Consider the following 19,122-nt stretch of genomic DNA (forward strand, 5'->3'; position numbering starts at 1 on the left):
CCTTCCCTTCTGCTGGCTGCAGGGTGGGTCTTGTAGATCCCTGAGCACATCTTGGACTTCTCTGGCTCTCCTCATCTGTAAAATGGAGATAAGACTGGTCCTTGTGTGCCAGGGTGTGGGAATGGGGGCCTATAAGTTTCTAAGAAGATAAAAACAAGGTGCAAACAAAAACAAAAACAAAAAAACAACTAGAAGGTTCCTAAGCATGAAGAGGTAGTGGGTGTTGAAGATGGGGCTGAGGCCACCAGTGTCCTGGGATCAAACAGTTGTGTCACTTGATAGCATTAATATTTTAATATTTCAACTTATGTGGGTTTGAATTTTTTCAAAATAAAAAGTTGGGGAAATATTAAAAATGGTGGTGATAGAACCGTTTTTTATCAGTCATCAGAAATAACGGAAACCCCCCCAAAAAACCTATACATGTAAAAGGCCTATTTGTAGGGCCAGAGATATAGTGTAATGAATAAGGAGTTTGCCTTGCATGCAGCTGACCCAGGTTTAATCTTGGCATCCTATGCAAACCCCTAGCACTGCTAGGAGTGATTCCTGAGTGCAGAGCCAGGAGTAAACCCTTAGCATCTCTGGGTGTGCCCCTACCCCCCAAAAAATATTAAAGGGATATTTGTGAGCTGGAGTGCTAGTGAGCTGGTAGGGTGCTTGCCTTGCATGTGGTGACCTGGGTTCAATTTCCTTCCATATGGTTCCCTAAGCCAGGCAGGAGCAGTTCCTGAGTGCAGAGCCAGGAATAACCCCTGAGCATTGCCATGTGTGGCCTCCCCCCACACCTCCAAAAGAGGCCTATTTATGGGGCCAGAGAGAGAGGGGTTAAAGCACTTGCCTTGCTTGTAGCTGATCTTGGTTCAATCCCTGGCAACCCCCAAGAGTGGTCCTTGAGCAGAGAGCCAGGTGCAAGTCCTGAGCTACTCTAGTATGGCTCTGAAACCCAAATATGGTTAACCCCATGGAAATATTATGAATAAAAGATTTCTTGGGGCCTGGAAGGTGGCGCTAGAGGTAAGGTGTCTGCCTTGCAAGCGCTAGCGTAGGGCGGACTGAGGTTCAATCCCCTGGCATCCCATATGGTTCCCCCAAGCCAGGGACGATTTCTGAGCACATAGCCAGGAGTAACCCCTGAGCATCAAACAGGTGTGGCCCAAAAACCAAAAAAAAAAAAAAAAAAAAAAAAAAAAGATTTCTCTACACACAAAGGTCTGGTTCCCATGGCATGCTGATGCCTCAGGTTCAATTCCTGGCTCCACGTGGTCCTCCAAGCACCTCTAGGAGTGACCCTCCAGCAGCATGCCAGGAGTAACCCTCAGCACTGCCAGATGTAGCCCCAAAACAACGGATTGTTCTAGGACTGAAGAGATAATACAGAGAGGCATTTCCTTGAATATGTTGGGCTGATTTATGTGAAGTGGGGAGGAGAAAAGCAGCTGCTTCGAGAAAGGGGTCTGGGAATTGTAGAGAGTACAGCAAGTAAGGCACTTTCTTATTGACATAGCCATCCTGAGGTGAGCTGGAGACTGGGCCATCATGGCCAAGAGCCCATTTATTCCTCTCCCTCACCCCAGGACCCCTGAGCCCGAGTGAAAAGTGATGTCTCCCTGCTGGCCTGGCTTTCCTCAACGAGGGCCAGGTTGGCACCACTAGAATCTCTTTTTTTCTGCTTTTCCCCTGAGTTTCCCAGGTGGAGCCTGATTCTTCCAGCTAGAAATAGCAGGACTGGAAGGGATTTGTCCACAGCTGCAGAGGAGCGAGTGCTCCCCATCATTCTTTGCTGCTTTTCTGAGCCCCAAGGCCAGACTGTTTCCAGCCTCCTCCGGGAATGTGTGAGGTGGTGGTAGCCTGAAGTGTTCCCAGCCCTGCTTTAGCCTCAGCTAGCAGTCGCCAGGACTGTTTCTGGGGAATGTTTGCTCCTCTGTGGGGTAAGTGGAGACCTCAGTGGGGTTAAGCTCAGGCACCCACTCGTTTGAGTGTGGAAAAAAATCCCTAAGGGGAAAATAAAATCACAATAGTACAGGGGCCGGAGAGATTGCACAGCGGTAGGGCGTTTGCCTTGCACGTGGCCAACCCAGGACAGATCTGGGTTCGAGTCCCGTCATCCAGTCTGGTCCCCTGAGCCTGCCAGATGCGATTTCTGAGCCCAGAGCCAAAAGTAACCAGAGTGCCGCTGGGTGTGGCCCAAACAAAACCACTCCAGCCAGGGGAGCCCCAGTGATGTGAGATTATTTGGGATCAGGCAGGTCTGAAACAGCTGTCCCACCTGGGGTTTGGTTATTTCTACAAGGCACAACTTTGGAGGCCAAAGCAATAGTACAGCACATAGGGCAAATATTTGCCTTGCACAGATCAGGTCCAGGTTCAATCCTCAGCAGCCCATATGGTCCCATAATACCAGGAGTGATCCTTAGTGCAGAGACAGGAATAAGCCCTGAGCACTGCCGGGTGTGGTCCAAAAGCAAACAAATATAAGAAAAATAAAGGCACAGCTGTTTGCTCACAGGGCTGGCTCCATAGTTCCCCTTTCATCCTATTTGCTATTCCAGCGCTCCCTTACTGCAAGTGTTTAACCAGCCCAGACATTGGTGGGCGGTGAAAAGCCAGAGGCTGACTCTGAAGTTGTCAAGTTCTGGGTTTGTTTAGCATTTCTCTAGGGCAGGCAGAAGTTAGGGGTTCTGGTGCCCACATTATCCCCAACATAAGCCTCTTCACCCTGTAGCTATAAGATCGTCCCTCCCGGGGCCGGGCGGTGGCGCTAAAGGTAAGGTGCCTGCCTTGCCTGCGCTAGCCTTGGACGGACCGAGGTTCGATCCCCCGGTGTCCCATATGGTCCCCCAAGCCAGGAGCAACTTCTGAGCGCATAGCCAGGAGTAACCCCTGAGCGTTACTGGGTGTGGCCCAAAAACCAAAACCAAAAAAAAAAAAAAAAAAGATCGTCCCTCCCCCCTTCAGCTCCATCAGCATGGCTAGAGAGCATCAGCATCGATCACAAAGGATTTTACTTATCAGGGGATTCGATGGCAGTTCTCAGCCAAATTGGTTGCTAGTTTAATGGAGAGCCCCTACAGTGCCAGCCAGGGGGTTGCTCAAACACCCCAGCAGTTTCAGGGTTCAAACCTGGTTTAGACACATGCCTACAAATTCTCGCCCATTAAAATAACTTATGCTCTGGGTATTCCTCTGTACCCAGATTTCGAAGTGCAAAAAACAAACAAAAAACAACCCAGACTTTCGTTGTTAGCCCTTGGCACAAAGCAGATATAAGCACTCAGCCATGAAATGCTAGTTACTCGGTCTGAACAAAATGCCCCCCCCCAAAAAAAAAACTGCCTGGGAAACTTTTCCCAGGGGTCCCAAAGGGCTGATGAGTCAGTGCATAAACTGAAGATGGGAAAATTTGAGGTGTGTGGCGGGGAACAGGTGCAAAGGGTGTGTGTGTGTGAAACTCTGGTTGGCAGTCCGAGTTTCTGCACGAGGCATGGGGGGCCAGGTAGGTGGGTGGGGGGGGACAGAACTCAGTCCCCATAAAATCAGCCCCTTAAAACAATCGTGATGGCAACAGCCCTGGACAGAAAAGCAAATGGGGGTAAGACCTCCAAATCCCTTTGGGGAATGAAAACCCAAACTGCAACCTGGCAGCGCTTCGCACCTCGCCACGCAGGCGAGCGGCACGTGCCACCACCGGCTTCCCCCAGTGCCCGAGCCCGGCCGGGGCCCAGGGGGACTGACTGACTCCCAGGGCGGCCGGGGCGGGCGGGGACGCCCGGGGCGGGTCGCGCAGGCGCGCTGAGACGTCGAGCCCCAAGGGGCGGGCGGGGGCGCGCTTCCCCCTCGCGCACGCGCACAGGGAGGGGGCGACGGCCGCGGTGACGCTCCTGCGGCGGGCGGTGGCGGGCGCGCGAGTTCCCCGCGTCTTGGGGGAAGCGAGTGCCCGGGGACCCCCCGCGCCGCTCCCGCCGCCGCCGCCGCCATGTCGGGTCGGTCGGTCCGGGCCGAGACCCGCAGCCGGGCTAAAGATGACATCAAAAAAGTGATGGCGGCCATCGAGAAAGTGCGGAAATGGTGAGGGGCCGCCGGGCCCGCGGGGACTCGGTTGGCGGGGCCAGCCCGTCAAGTCCGTCAGCTCCAGGCCTAAGCGAGCGACCCGGCGGCCGGCCCTGGGGGAGGGGGCGCCGGAAAAGGCGGGAGCTGAGCTGAGCTGAGCTGGCGCCGCTCACGCTCACGCCGGCGTGAGGTCAAAGGGCACGCTGGTTGTAGCCAATCAGCGACGCGCCCGACTGTCAGGCCCCGCCCTCGCCTTCCGACGTCTGTGCCCGGGGAGCATCTTGACGTCGCGCCCGCGCCGGAGCATGCGCAGTCGGGACTGGCCCGAGCATCCGGAGTCTGAGCCAGTCCCGGCTCTCCGCGTGCATTCTCTCGTCTGGGTTAGGGGCGTGGGCTAGCGCATTTTGGGGGCCCTGAACTTAGCTCTTTTCCCCGATCCCCGCCCTGGTGTCCGTTTTGGCACCCAAAATAGAAAATAAATGGAGAAGGAACTTTTTGGGGAGCGGATCGTGTGACATTCATTGAACTCGGGGCGTCTTATTAAACTCCTTAGGCGACTTTTTATTTTTTATTTATTTATGTGTTTAGGTTTTTGGGCCACACCCGTGACAGCTCAGGGGTGCCTCCTCCTGGCACTGCGCTCAGGCCGGGCTCCTTCCTGTGGAATGCCGGGGATCGAACCCTGGTTTGCTGCGTGCAAGGGCAAGCGTCCTCTGCTGTTCTATCCCAGCTTCTTTTTTTGTTTGGGGCTTTTATTTTTGGCCACACCCAGTGACGCTCGGGGGTTACTCCTAGCTATGCGCTCAGAAATCGCCCCGGCTTTGGGGGACCATATGGGACGCCGGGGATCGAACCAAAGTCCGTCCTGGATCAGCCGCCTGCAAGGCAAACGCCCGACCACCGGTGCTATCGCTCCAGCCCCTATCGCAGCTTCAGAGTTTCATCGACCGCTGGAGGCTTTTGTGGTCGCTGATGACTTGTCGTTTTTCGGGAGCCCCGGGTAGATGCTTGGCACCCTCAAGGAAGCATCCCCGAGCGCGCACCCTCCAGCCCCCTCTAGGGGCGCTTGTCAGCTTGGACTTTTGGTGGTGGTGGTGGTTCTTGGGTGTGGCCACACCCGGCTGAGCTCGGGATCATTCCTGGCCCGGCACTCCTTTTCCGCTGTAATTTTTTTCTCTGGCTCCAATTTAGGCTTTATTTGAGATTTTTTTTTTTTTTTTTTTGGTTTTTGGGCCACACCCAGTAACGCTCAGGGGTTACTCCTGGCTATGTGCTCAGAAGTTGCTCCTGGCTTGGGGGACCATATGGGACACCGGGGGATCGAACCGCGGTCCGTCCAAGGTTAGCGCAGGCAAGGCAGGCACCTTACCTTTAGCGCCACCGCCCGGCCCCTTTATTTGAGATTTTTTATCTTTTCCATTTTCTGGCCACATCTGTGGCCAGATGTCTTTTCTTTATTTTTCTTTCTTTTGCTAAGCAGGGTAGTTTTTTTGGGGGGGGATGGGCAGGCTGGGTCACACCCAGCGGCACTCAGGTTACTCCTGGCTCAGAAATCCCTCCTGGCAGCCTCCGGGGACCATATGAAATGCCGGGAATTGAGCCGGGGTCAGTCCAGGGTTGGCTACATGCAAGGCAAAATGCCCTACCACTTTGCTATCTCCCTGGCCCCAGCCGGGTAGGGGTTTTTTTGGTTTGTTTTTCTTTTGTTTGTTTTGTTTTGTTTTTGGATCACACACACCAGCGCTCAGGGGCTACTCCTGGTTCTGTGCTCAGAAATCGCTCCTGGCAGGCTCAGGGGACCATATGGAATGCAGGGATTCGAACCACCATCCTTCTGCATGCCAGGCAAATGCACTATCTCCATGCTATCTCTTTGGTTTCCGGGTAGTTTTTTTTATTGAACAATACTTGCTTTGGAAGATTTGAGAAAGAAGAAGAATACAGACCTTTTTCAGAGTGGAAATAAGCCAGCCAAGAAACAGGGTCTGAGCGATAGTACAGCCTGTGTAGGGCATTTGTCTTGCACAAGGCTAACCTGGGTATGTTCCTTGGAGTCCTATATGGTCCCCCTAGCCACACAAGGAGCTTAAAGATAGGAGTAAGCCTTGAGCACCAAAATAGAAAGTAAATGGAGAAGAAACCAACAAGCAGATGAGATACTTGTTAAAAGGACAACACAGACTTGAAAAGCAAACCATATTTCTTTTTGTTTCGTTGCGTTTTATTTGGGGGCCATACCCAAAGGGCTCTAGGGGACAATATGTGATGCAGATTGTTGCGTTTTATTTGGGGGCCATACCCAAAGGGCTCTAGGGGACAATATGTGATGCAGATTGACAGCATGCGAGGCAAGTGCTTTCCCCTCTGTATTATCATCGCTCCCACCCCAAACCACATTTCTTACCTCTTTAAAATCCAAGGGTTTTATATACAGCTGAGACTCATTTGAGTTTTGTTTGGGGGAAGGGATTTGAGCACACTCGTGCTCAGGGATGACTCCTGAATTGAGCCAACTGCAAGGCCAGTGCCTTATGTGGGGCTTGTGTTTGGATCCATCAGGCAGTGTTCAGTGCTTACTCCCAACTACTCAGGGATCACTCCTGATGATCATCACTACCTGTGACCATCCCGGTGGTGCTAGGATTAAAAGCATGTCAATTGTGTGCAAGCCTTACCAACTTATCTCTTGCACTGGGGCCAGAGAGATAGTACAGCAGGAAAGGCTCTTGCCTTATGGCTGACCCTAGTTTGATCCTCTACATCCTCTATGGTCCCCTGAGCACCGCCAAAAGTAACCCCTGATCATCTCTGGGTATGACCTCGAAACACAATGGTTCTTGTCTGGCATGTGGCAGGCCTCAATTTGCTTCTTAGTACCACCTATGGTCCCCTGAGGATCAGCAGGAGTGACCCCTGAGCACTGCTGGGTGTAGGCCCCAAACAAAAATATTTTCTGTCCTGCAGGGCTTAAAAAATAGCAGTGAATTGGGGCCGGAGAGATAGCATGGAGGGTAAGGCGTTTGCCTTTCATGCAGAAGGTCATTGGTTCGAATCCCGGCGTCCCATATGGTCCCCCGAGCCTGCCAGGAGCGATTTCTGAGCATGAAGCCAGGAGTAACCCCTGGGCGCTGCCGGGTGTGACCCAAAAACCAAAAAAAAAAAAAAAAATAGCAGTGAAATTTGATTGTTTTGGAAAATAAAAAAATAAAGCAAACACCTCACTCATGGGAAGCCTGGCTCTGATTCCCAGCACCTACCCAAAAGTCAGGTAGAGGAAATAACCGAAACAGGCAGTGCTGGTCGCTGCATGCCTGAATTTGGTTCTCTACATCAGGAAAGGTGGTAGCTAGAGACAAAAGCCATTTGACAGAGACATTTTTCTGGAAGGATTCTTTTGTGGAAGGGAAAGGCACTTAGATCGAAGGAGTAATCTGTGTGCTGAAATAGAAAATGCAGTTAGGGACTGGAGAGATGGTGCAAGCGGTAGGGCGTTTGCCTTGCACAAGCTAACCTAGGATGGACTGCAGTTCGATCCCCAGGTGTCCCATATGGTCCCCTGTGCCAGGAGCGATTTCTGAGCATGTAGCCAGGAGTAACACCTGAGTGTCACCAGGTGTGGCCGAAAAACCAAAAAAAAAAAAAAAAAAATGCAGTTATGAAAAAGGAAAGTCTTATTTTTTTATTGGTGCTAAAATGTATCTTGTTTGTTAGTCTGTTTTGGGGGGTCACACCCAGCAGCGCTCAGGGGTTACTCCTGGCTCTATGCTCAGAAATCGCTCCTAGCAGGCTCGGGGGACCATATGGGATGCCAGGATTCGAACCACTGTTCTGCACACAAGGCAAACATCTTACCTCCATGCTATCTCTCCAGCCCCTAAAATGTATCTTTCTTATAGGGAGAAAAAATGGGTGACTGTGGGCGACACATCCCTTAGGATATTTAAGTGGGTTCCTGTGACAGACAGCAAGGAGGTAAGTGGAAGAAAATCAAGACAACGAAAGGTACCGGTTTGCCTTTTCCCCTTCTCTCCCTTTCTTCTAATTATAAAGGAACTCATTAATCCAGAATGAAGATACTAAAAATTAAAATATTGAAAATATTAAACTGTGGCCCTCTCCTGCCCTTGTATTATTTTCTTTCTATGTACATGTTCTCTGGTGTAAACATATTCTCTGGGTGATAAACATCTGTACTGTTTCCCTAGCTTTTTGGAGCCACACTTGGCCATGCTTGGGGGGCTACTTCTATCTCTGTGCTGGCAGTTGCTTCCAGTAGTTTTGAGGGGATCAGATGTTCCAGAGATCAAACTGAGGTTAACCATATACAAGGGAAGCACCTTTCTTTGTTTGTTTATTTTTGGATCACAGCTGGTGGCGCTCGAATTACTCCTGGCTCTGTGCTCAGAAATCGCTCCTGGCAGTCTCTGGGGACCATATGGGATGCCGAGAATCAAACCCGGGTCCATCCTGTGTCACATGCAAGACAAACACCCTACCGCTGTGATATCTCTCAGACCCCAAGGGAATCACCTTAAATCCCTGTACATGTCTTTAGCTCCTGTAACATTTTGTTAGTTTTGAGGTTTTTTTGGGAGCCACTCCTGCTGTGCTCAGGACTTTGAATCCCAGCTCTGTGTTCAGGGATCCCTCCCAAAAGGGATGAGGGACCATATGTGTAGCCTGAGATTTAATCTGGGTCAGCTGCGTGCCTCTCTGGCCTGGTAGATTTTTAATCTTGATTTCTATATTTTTGGACATACCTAACAATGCTCATGGATCACTTCCAGTAGCACTAAGGACCTGGTACCTGGATTGGACCCCAGTCTTCTTGCAAAGCATGTGCTCCAGCCTGTTCAACTGCCTCCCTGACCCTCATAGTTCTGTGTGTGTTTTTTGGGGAGTGAAGGATATTGGGCCATACCCAACAATGTTTAGTGGCTCTTCCTAAATCTGTGTTCAGTAGTGACCCCTGGTGGTATTTGGACCTTAGGCAGTGCTGAGGCCAATCAGCATTGGCCACATACAAAACAAGCACCTCCCTGCGTACATTGTCTCCAGCCCCTTTATAGTTGTTGCTTTTTTATTTTTGTTAGGGGCCACACCCACCCACCAGTCCCACTAATGCTTAGCGGTTCCTCCTGGATCTGTGCTTAAGAATCACTCCTGGCAAACTGGGGAACCATATGGTATGCTCAGAATTGAACCCAAGTTGGCCATATGCAAGGCAAGCACCCTATCCACTGTATAATCGTTTTGGTTTCCCCTTATAATTTTAAGGATTTCATATATGGGGGCTAGAGAGATAGCACAGTGGTAGGGTGTTTGCCTTGCAAGCAGTTGCCCAAGATGGATTTATGTTCAATTCCCAGCGTCCTATATGGTTCCCCAAGCCAGGAGCTATTTCTTAGTGCATAGCCCTGAGCGTCACTGGGTGTGGCCCACAGACTAAAAAAAAAAAAAAAGAATTTCGAGGCCAGAGAGATAGCATGGAGGTAAGGCATTTGCCTTTCATGCAGAAGGTCATCGGTTCAAATCCTGGCGTCCCATATGGTCCCCCCGTGCCTGCCAGGAGCAATTTCTGCGCATGGAGCCAGGAGTAACCCCTGAGCACTGCCGGGTGTGACCCCCCCCAAAAAAAAAAAAAAAACCACAAAAAAAAAAAAGAATTTCATATATGGTGCCCAGAGCTATAGTATAGTGGGGTGAAGCCTCATCCCCCCCCCCCATTCTTGCAGGTAAAGTCAAGTTACCTAGGAAGAGTATAGTATATTTTGCAGAAATGTTATGTTTTTAAAAAGGGATGGTATGTTAATTTTCACTTTATTACGTTGTTACATGAAATATTAACCCACCTTTGGCTAAAGGTGGAGTCAGGATTACAAAAGGTTCTTTTATATTTCAGAGAAGGGGGAGATGAAGCCTTATCTTCCCTTTCCAAGACCCCTCCCAGGAAATGGGCGGGGTCTTGCAGGTAAGGTCAAGTTACCTAGGAAGGGGGGGGGATGAGGCTTCAGTGGGGTAGCAGCTTGCACACAGCTGACCCAGGTTACAGTGCAGGGAAGTGAATAAAGTGCATACCAGCCAGAGAGATAGCATGGAGGTAAGGTGGTTCGAATCCCGGCATCCCATATGGGCCCCTGTGCCTGCCAGGGGCGATTTCTTTTTTTTGTTTTTTTGGGCCACACCTGGCGGTGCTCAGGGGTTATTCCTGGCTGTCTGCTCAGAAATAGCTCCTGGCTTGGGGGACCATATGGGACACCAGGGGATCAAACCGCGGTCCTTCCTTGGCTAGCGCTTGCAAGGCAGACACCTTACCATATGGGACACCGGGATTCGAACCAACAACCTTAGGTCCTGGATCGGCTGCTTGCAAGGCAAACACCGCTGTGCTATCTCTCAGGAGCGATTTCTGAGCATAAAGCCAGGAGTTACCCCTGAGGGCTGCCGGGTGTGACCCAAAAACCAAAAAAAAAAAAAAAAAAAAAAAAGCTCATACCTGGTGAAAACCACTCAGGGTAGGAAATAGAGCATTGCTGGGGACAGGGGTCTGCAACAGTGGGAGGGCCCGTGCTTGGCAGGGATGAGACTGTCCCGTGTGGAGCCCTGCTCTGGCCTTCAGCACCCCCAGTAAAAAAACGTTGCTAACTTCCCCAAAGATTCTGAAGCTGTCTGTCCCCTCTATGGCCATTTTTCTTCTACCTTTGCTTTGCTTTTCACTTCTTGAACCATCTATAAGTGCTCTGAACTAGAAGCCTTGTCACAGTAGCTGGCTGATTCTTGTGCGTCCTGCTGTTTAGCGCTGCCTTGTTTGTGCCGATTTTCCATGTGAAATTCATCCATGATGCCTTTGGAGCTTTCTGTTCCTTCTCCTTCTGATGGAATTCCATCCTAGGACTGAAGATTAATTAATCCTCCTGACTCTCCTGTTATTTGGGATAATAGAAACAGGATGAGGATGTGGCTGCTTTAGTGTATGGGTTTTTTGTTTTGTAGATACATCTGGTGGTGCTCAGGGATTACTACTGGCTCTGCACTAAGGGATTGCTTCTGGTGGGTTCAGGGAACCTTATGAGGTGCTGGGAATCAAACCCGATTCAGCTCCATGCAAGGCAAACTTGCTACTCGCTGTGCTGTCTGTCTCTCAGGCCCTATCCCTATGTTCACTTTCTTATGCCACCAATCTCTAGAACCCTCATCTTGACCCATTTTGACCCATTAAACAAGTCCCTTTTCCTCTGCTCTATTTTTTATCATGTTTCAACGTTGATTGCCAACCATTTATTCAACACTTGGAGATACAGGGCAACAGGAGGAGGTGTGGAAGGATGGGCACTAGGATTTAATGAGTTTTCCTTGAAATTGTTTCAGAACATAAGTGCATTCTCAGAATAGCTTGTGGCATACCTATCAGGTAAATAAATAGAATCCTATCTGAAAATTCTGGATTGTTTTTAGACCACACATGGTGGTGCGGAAGGGTTACTCCTGGCTCTGGAATTACTCAGGAATCACTCCTGGCTATGCTTAGAGGAACATATAAGGTGCTGGAGATCAAACCTGTGTTTGTCATTTGCAAACCTCAGTTGGCTGTTTCCTACCCACTGTACTATCTCTCTGGCCCTATATTCTGTTAATAACGACTTGAATTTGTTCCATAACCTTTAAAACAAATTATTTTGGGTGATCCATATCCAGCAGTTCTCAGAAATTAATTCTGGTTCTACGCTTAGCAATCACTCCTGGTGGGCTCAGGAGATCATTTGGCATGCCAAGTATTGAACCACATGCAAAGCGCCCTACCTACTGTCCTATGTTTTTGGCTTTTTTGTTTGTTTGCTTTTGTTTTTTTTGGGCCACACCCGTTTGATGCTCAGGGGTTATTCCTGGCTAAGTGCTCAGAAATTGCCCCTGGCTTGGGGGACCATATGGGACACTGGGGGATCAAACCGCGGTCCTTCCTTGGCTAGCGCTTGCAAGGCAGACACCTTACCTCTAGCGCCACCTCTCGACCCCCCCCCCCAAAAAAAACTTTAATGGTGCTGGAGAGATAAGGATAGCAGGGAGGTTGCTTGCTTTGTATGTGGCCAGCCTGAATTCCATCAGCGTCCCATATGATTCCTTCCAGGAGTGTAGAACTGAGTGCAGAGCCAGAAGTAAACCCTAAACATTCTCAGGTATGGCTCAAAAGAGCAAAAAATAAACAAGTAAATAAAGCTATGTGTCTGCCGAGTGAAAAGTAAGCTCATGGCTGTGGACAAGTATGCAGCTCTGACTAGTATCTCTAGAGAGCTTAGTGGCAAGATCGATGAACCTGCCTGATGTGCCGCTGAATTGGCCTGTTGCAGAAATAGGCGGGGTCCTAAAGGCCAAAACCAGAGCTTCTTCCTGCTTTTTGTTCCTTCGTGGGCTGTAACCAGATGCGGGTGTGTGGGTGAGCCTGGTTTCAGGAGCGGGAATTGACTCCGACCCTAGCCTTTCGGCTGTGGGGGGTGTTTTCCACGCTGCTTCGGGTGATGTGTGCCTTTTCTATTGCTCATTTGCTCATTTCCCCACTAGTCACCTCCTTCCTGCTTCTAGGAGCTTGATATCTTGACAAGCGGACATGCGGAGACCACTTAGCTTGTGGTTGACTGGCCAGGAATTGAGATCACTGGGCCCATGGTCCTGAATTCCCCATAGAGAGGCACCTCCCTTTGCCCTCTCAGAGGGCATCCTTTGTCCCTGTGTGCTGCAGAAAGACAGCTTTCTCCTGTGGGTGGACAGGGCTGTGTCTTCCTCAGAAATGGAGGTGCGCAGGTTGTCCTGGGTGTTTGAGTTCCTTTGGCAGAGCCAGATGTAGGGGTTCCGTGTTGCTGTCACAGAGACATGGGTGGGGGGGAAGTGGGGAAGCTTTCGTTGTCCGGACTCTAACATCTGCTGTTGGTCCTCAGTCCATCCTGATTCTCCAGGCCTCTGTGGGGTCGCAGCAGCGCCCCTCTCGTGCTCCCTCTGTCAGTCTCTTGCTTGGCTCTGTCATATTCCTCTGTTTTTCCTTTTCTAGAAAGAAAAGTCCAAATCGAACAGTTCAGCAGCCCGGGAACCTAATGGCTTTCCCTCTGATGCCTCAGCCAATTCCTCTCTCCTTCTTGAATTCCAGGGTGAGTTGCATCCTTATGTCTGTCTTCCTTGCAGGGAAGGAGAAACTTAGTCCTGCCAGCCAGGCTAGTTCTGTGCGCCACTTCCTCACCAATAGGTTTTCTCTCACCTTGCTCAGTGCTTCAGAGTCTTTTCACTTAAACCTCATCAGTTACCCCACAAGGGAGAGAAATGTCTTTCTCCTGTCCACAGCAGGAGCAGCTCAACCAGTGATGTCCTGACTAGCAAGGCACCAGGAGGTGCTGTTTTCAGGGTCTGTAGCACTTTTCCTTAGATGGTACAGTCTCTCTGAAGGTCTTGGAACTGCTCCCCAAAACTGGCATCTGCTCCTCCCTTGGCCCCGATCCAGCTTCCCAAACCCATTTGGAGGGGCCGACCCGGGAAGCACTCAGTGGTCTGAGTTCCTTTTCCATCCCAGCCATCCGTACCCATTCTCTTCAGCTCGCCTATCACCGTTCCATGCCTGCAATAGGGACCTGGGGATGCCCTCACACCCTCAGAAGGAGACACACCCCAGACTGCCAGGTCCAATTCTTCACACAGCCAATGCTTCCTCAGGCTGAGGGGGGCCTGACGAAAGAGGCCAAAGGTTTCTTGCTTTCTCTTCCGGACAAAGGGGATTGTAGAAAGGAGAAAGTTAGGCAGGTTCTCTTCAGCTGTGAGGTCCACAGCTTGGGGACACATGTGGGGCCCCTTCCTCTGCCTGGTCACTCTCATCCTTCTTATCCCAGGGACAATGAGTGAGCTGTTGTGGGAGATATAGGGCCAAGCCCCCTGGGCTGCTGTATAGCATGTGGGAGGAAACCAGAGTGCAGTTGCCCGCCGACAACTGTGGGCCAAAAAGAGGGGTTGTCATTCCACTCATGGGGGCCGGCACCTTGACTGTCAGGTGCATGAGGACCCTGTGCTGTGCTGACTATAAGGGCTGAGGCAGATGGTGATGGGCGGAGATGGCACATGGACACATGTCTGGGTACAGAGCAGCCTCCATGCAGTTTGGATGGGGATGGGGGCTGAGCAAGGGCTGTGAAGTATGTCTGATCTCATGGGGTGCCATGGGGGAACTGGACGCCAGGCCAGATGAAGGACCTTATCCTGAAGGCTAGACCACCAAAGGCCATGTTCTCAGAGGAGGAGGGGGGAAAGCATCTGAACCATACCTTGAGAAGTGAGGTGGTGATTTGAAGCAAGGTGCAGAGCTGTCTGGGTGCTGGACAGAAGATGGGCCAGGGCACACCTACTGCACATATGACCCCCTCAGGTCACTGAGCATGCCAGACTGACTATGGCACAGTTTGACAGGCTAGCTCCAGAATTTAGGCTGTCCTGCCCTTAGACCAACCAGTAAGAAATACTCAGTCCCAGGGAGGGTAACATTGGTGGTGGGAATGCCCTTCATTCATTGTCACTATGTATGGTAAATAGTTCTATGTAAATGAACTTCAGTCACAATAAAAAAAAAAATAGAAAAGAAATACTCAGTCCCTGCTGTGATGGGGGTTGGAAAGCAAGACTCCTGGATCAGCAAGCAGATCCTTCCAAAAGACAGACGATGACAGATATTGCACTCAGGGCTGAGCCTCTGTGCTGCAGTAGGTACGCACATGCCCATGCATCTGTGAAGATACCCCGAGTGTCTGTCCAATATTCAGGAGCACCAAGCAGTGATGCTGGTGTCTGGAGGTGGTGCGGCTGTCGGCCCGGATCCTGCCCCTTCAGCTGGTGCCCTTGTCTCGCCTTCCAGACGAGAACAGCAACCAGAGTTCGGTGTCTGATGCCTGTCAGATGCGGGTGGACAGCAGCACCAACTCCAGCCCCAGCCCCCAGCACAGCGAGTCCTTGAGCCCCGCGCACACGTCCGACTTCCGAACCGACGACTCCCAGCCCCCGACTCTGGGCCAGGAGATCCTTGAGGGTGAGTCTCCCTCAGCTGGGACAACTTTGGACACACGTTTCTCTTTTTTCTTCCTTTCCTCTTTTTCCTTTTCTTTTTTTCTTTTTTTGTTCACACCCAGTGATGCTCAGGGTTTACTCCTTGCTCCATACTCAGGAATCACTCCTGGGTTTGCATTGCATGAGAAAGCATATGATTGCCAGGGATTGAACCTGAGTTGACTGCATGCAAAGCAAACACCCTACCTGCTTCATTATTGCTCCAGCGACTCTTCAGGGGGTAGGTGTAGGTGGGATTGGGTTATTCCTGACAGTGCTGAGGGTCAGATATGTTCAGGGCCAGAGACTGAAATGGGTTCTGCTACATGCAAAGCAAACAACTTCTCTCCACTGTCCTGTCTCTCCAGCCCCAATTTGTCTTCTCTGGAATAAGGTCAGAATGTGTACCTTCAGGCCAGGGGCCTTCCCACCTACCGTGAGCTGCTGGGTGGGCAGGGCCATGTTGGAGGGAAGAGCTCTCTTTCCTCCCATCATGGAAGAAAGGGGGAAACTAGTAGCCCAGGCCAGAGAGGAGATCACTTGAGTGGCAGGACCTATACCTGGCATGTGAGAGGCCCTGACACCATAGCTCCCAACCCTCCCTCCCATACCCCACCCCTAGCACTACTGGGACAATTATTATAGCCCTTCAAGCACTCCAGGCCAGATTTTGCTAGGAGTGATCCAGCCCAAAGCACTACTGGATAAGGCTCCTATAGAAAGTAGAAGCAGGGCCCGGAGAGATAGCACAGCGGCGTTTGCCTTGCAAGCAGCCGATCCAGGACCAAAGGTGGTTGGTTCAAATCCCGGTGTCCCACATGGTCCCCCGTGCCTTCCAGGAGCTATTTCTGAGCAGACAGCCAGGAGTAACCCCTGAGCACCGCCAGGTGTGGCCCAAAAACAAAAACAAAAACAAAAACAAAAAAAAGAAAGTAGAAGCAGAGGGTAGTGGGAGGACAGAGCACTAGTACAACAGGGAAGGCATCTTGCATGTGACTGACTCAGATTCGATCCCTGGCCATCCCATAAGGTCTCCTGAGCCTGCCAGGCAGGAGTGATCCCTAAGTGCAAAGCAAGAGGAACCCCTGAGCACCACCAGGTGTAGCCCCAAAACAAAGAGGGGATGGGAAACTGAGGCCATGTCTCAGGTTGGAGTGCATGCTGGAGCCATAGGCTAGATCCTGAAACCACAGGATCCCAAGGCACTCTGCTGGTTGTGACTCAGAAACAAAAAAGAACAAGATAGTTGAGTGCTAGGGTCTCTGTGTAGAGCACTTCTTTTTGTTTTTATCGTTTGGGCCATGCCTAGCTGTATTCAGAAATTACTCCTGGCAGGCTTGAAGGACCATATGGGATGCCAGGAATCAAACCCGTGTTGGTGGAGTGTAAGGCAAATGCCCGACCTGCTGTACTATCACTCCAGCCCAAAGAAAGCTATTCATATTTGATGCTTAGTCTAATGCTCTCAAAAACTCTGGACAACTGTTAACTTTACTTTTTTATAAAGGTTTATTTATTTATTTGTTAATTAATTGATTGGTTTTGGAGCCACACCCAGCGATGCTCAGGGTTTACTCCTGGCTCTGCTCAGAAATTACTACTGGTAAGCTCAGGGGACCATATGGGATGCCAGGATCGAACCAGGTCTGTCCTGGGTCAGCCACATGAAAGGCAAATGCCTTATCGCTGTGCTATCTCTCTGGCCCCAACTTTACTTCTTGATTGATTTGAGGTTTGGAGGCCATACTCCGGTGCTCAGGATTTACTCCTGACTGCTCAGGGATCATTCCTGGTGGGACTTGTTGCCAGGAACTGTACTGGGGCCGACGGCATGCAAGGCCAGCACCTTCACTCCTGGATTACCTTCATTTATTTACTTAGGCCTCTCCTGGAAGTGCCAGCAGAGGTCCTGTGGGTATTGGCCTCAGGCTTAGCAGATTGTGAGGCACATGCTCTGCCCTAGTGGGTCCATCACTGAGAGAAAGAAAGGTTTAGGAGGGCTCAATTGCCAGAGCTGGGGAGATAATACAGCATCTTACTTGTCTTGCACATGACTAATCCAGGTTTGATTCCTGTCACCCCATATGGTCTCCAACCCCCACTTGAGTGATCTCTGAATGCAGAACCAGGAGTAAGCCCTGAGCACAGCTACGTGTGTATATCTGTTGCACACACCCACTCGCACGCTCTCTCTCTCTCTCTCTCTCTCTCTCTCTCTCTCTCTCTCTCTCTCTCTCTCTCTCTCTCTCTCTCTCTCTCACACACACACACACACACACACACACACACACACGCATACGCATGCACGCACTCATGCACACAAGGTACCAGAGTGATAGCACAGCAGGGTGGGTGTTTGCCTTGCATGCCACTGAGATTGGTTTGATCCCTGGTTTCTGATATGATCCCCAGAGCACCACTAGGAATGCAGATCCAGGAGTAACTCCTGAGTGATGCCTGGTATGGCCTCAAAACAAAAACAGACAAAAGTTACACACACACACACAGTCACAGTGACAGTCACATTACTATTGGTCCAAGAGGACTGAGCTAGTTACTTAAACTTGACTGAAGCTTCAACTTTTTTTCCTACCCCAGAATCTGAGTTCATGTTCTTTGCATTCAGTCCCTCAATTTCTTCTAATGTGTGGATCCATGAACCAGTGTAGATGCCTCCACAAGGCTCTTAGGAAGCCCCCACCCCCAGCCCAAGTAGAGGCAGAGCACACAGGGGTCCTGCCTGCGCTTCTGACCCTGGTGCTTTTCAGAACCCTCCCTGCCTGCATCGGAAGTGGCTGATGAACCGCCCACCCTGACAAAGGAAGAGCCGGTTCCTGTGGAGACCCAGGTGAGACCAAGGGGTCTGGACTGTAGCATCAAAGATGCTAAAGTGGGGTAGACTCATTAAAGACCCATGTCTCCAGGTGCCTAGGAGGAGGGAAGGGGAGAAAATTGGGTTCATTTGTGGGAAGGGCGGTATGTAATTGGAGAGATGGCAAGGTCTGATGGCTCAGGGCTAATCATGGCAGCACGCTATGCTTACTGTCCCCAGGTTGCTGAGGAAGAAGAAAACTCGAGTGCCCCACCACTGAAACGTTTCTGTGCCGAGCAGCCCACAGTGCCGCAGATAGCCTCGGCATCCGAGAGCTAGCAGTGCCCCTGTGCTGGGGACCCTCCCCACGCGTGCTGGTCTTGGTCTGGTCTGGTGTGGCTGTGCTGCTGTGTGGCTGTGCCCAGATGCCTCCTGGGCTGGAAGGCAAACCCTTGACCTGGGGTAGCCATCGCATCTCCCTGTCCCTGGCACCCAGGCCTGCTTGCTCACAAGAAGAGAAGCGCTCATCTCTTTTCTGCACCCCCAAGTAGGCTGCCCTAGGTCCATCCGTTACCCCTAGGCGGCAGGCTTAGAGAAGGCAGAGATGCAGAAGGCACGTCTGGAGAGGAAGATGCCCAGGGCCACTGCGCTAGAGACCGAAGACGGTTGCTGCCATGGAGAGTGACAAGGAAGGAAGTTGGGAGCCCAGCAAGAGAAGGGCCTCCCCGAGAGAGATGGGAAAGGTCCAGAGAGTTCTTGCTGGTTCGGCCCTGTCGCCTGTCATGGTCTCCTCAGCTACCGAGAGTCCTTTGTATGTCCCCCCACCCCACCCCCAGCTTCCCTGTTTTCACCCCTGCATTTCATGCCAGCACCCTATCTGCCACAACCTGCCCCAGCAAGAATTTGAGGACAGTATCTGTCCCTATAGCTCAGATGTTCTAGAAAGTTCCTTTACTTTGAAATCTGCATGTTTAACTGAACTTTGTGATTTTTATTTTTTGTTCCAAAAAGAAGTTTAAGAAAACGGAAATGGATGACAGTAAGTGAAGACATATTTTAGCACTGAATAGAATATTTTTAAAAATTAAACTATTTGAAATATGTTTTTGTCTGAGTGTTCTCATTCTTTTTGTTTGTTTGTTTGTTTGTTTTTCTTTTGTTTTTGGTTTTTGGGTCACACCCAGCAGCGCTCA

The 19,122-nt window shown here is 50.7% G+C and overlaps 1 protein-coding gene across 1 annotated transcript; it reads left to right on the plus strand.

Moving 5' to 3' along the window:
* Positions 1–3,867: 3,867 nt before the first annotated feature.
* Positions 3,868–18,437, plus strand: BCL7B (BAF chromatin remodeling complex subunit BCL7B). Its single transcript, XM_049787881.1, has 6 exons — positions 3,868–4,068; positions 7,947–8,022; positions 13,091–13,187; positions 14,930–15,100; positions 17,886–17,965; positions 18,170–18,437. The coding sequence occupies exons 1-6, from the start codon at positions 3,977–3,979 to the stop codon at positions 18,266–18,268; spliced, it is 615 nt and encodes a 204-aa protein (XP_049643838.1). The 5' UTR covers positions 3,868–3,976; the 3' UTR covers positions 18,269–18,437.
* Positions 18,438–19,122: the final 685 nt, after the last annotated feature.

The sequence above is a fragment of the Suncus etruscus genome, chromosome 15 (assembly GCF_024139225.1).
Source record: "Suncus etruscus isolate mSunEtr1 chromosome 15, mSunEtr1.pri.cur, whole genome shotgun sequence".
Lineage (NCBI taxonomy): Eukaryota > Metazoa > Chordata > Mammalia > Eulipotyphla > Soricidae > Suncus > Suncus etruscus.

Excerpts from the sequence above, each read along its gene's own strand:
- BCL7B (XM_049787881.1), top strand. The coding sequence starts at position 3,977 with ATGTCGGGTCGGTCGGTCCGGGCCGAGACCCGCAGCCGGGCTAAAGAT. Across the intron at positions 4,069-7,946 it reads ATCGAGAAAGTGCGGAAATG|GGAGAAAAAATGGGTGACTG; the intron begins GTGAGGGGCCGC and ends TCTTTCTTATAG. Across the intron at positions 15,101-17,885 it reads GGGCCAGGAGATCCTTGAGG|AACCCTCCCTGCCTGCATCG; the intron begins GTGAGTCTCCCT and ends GGTGCTTTTCAG.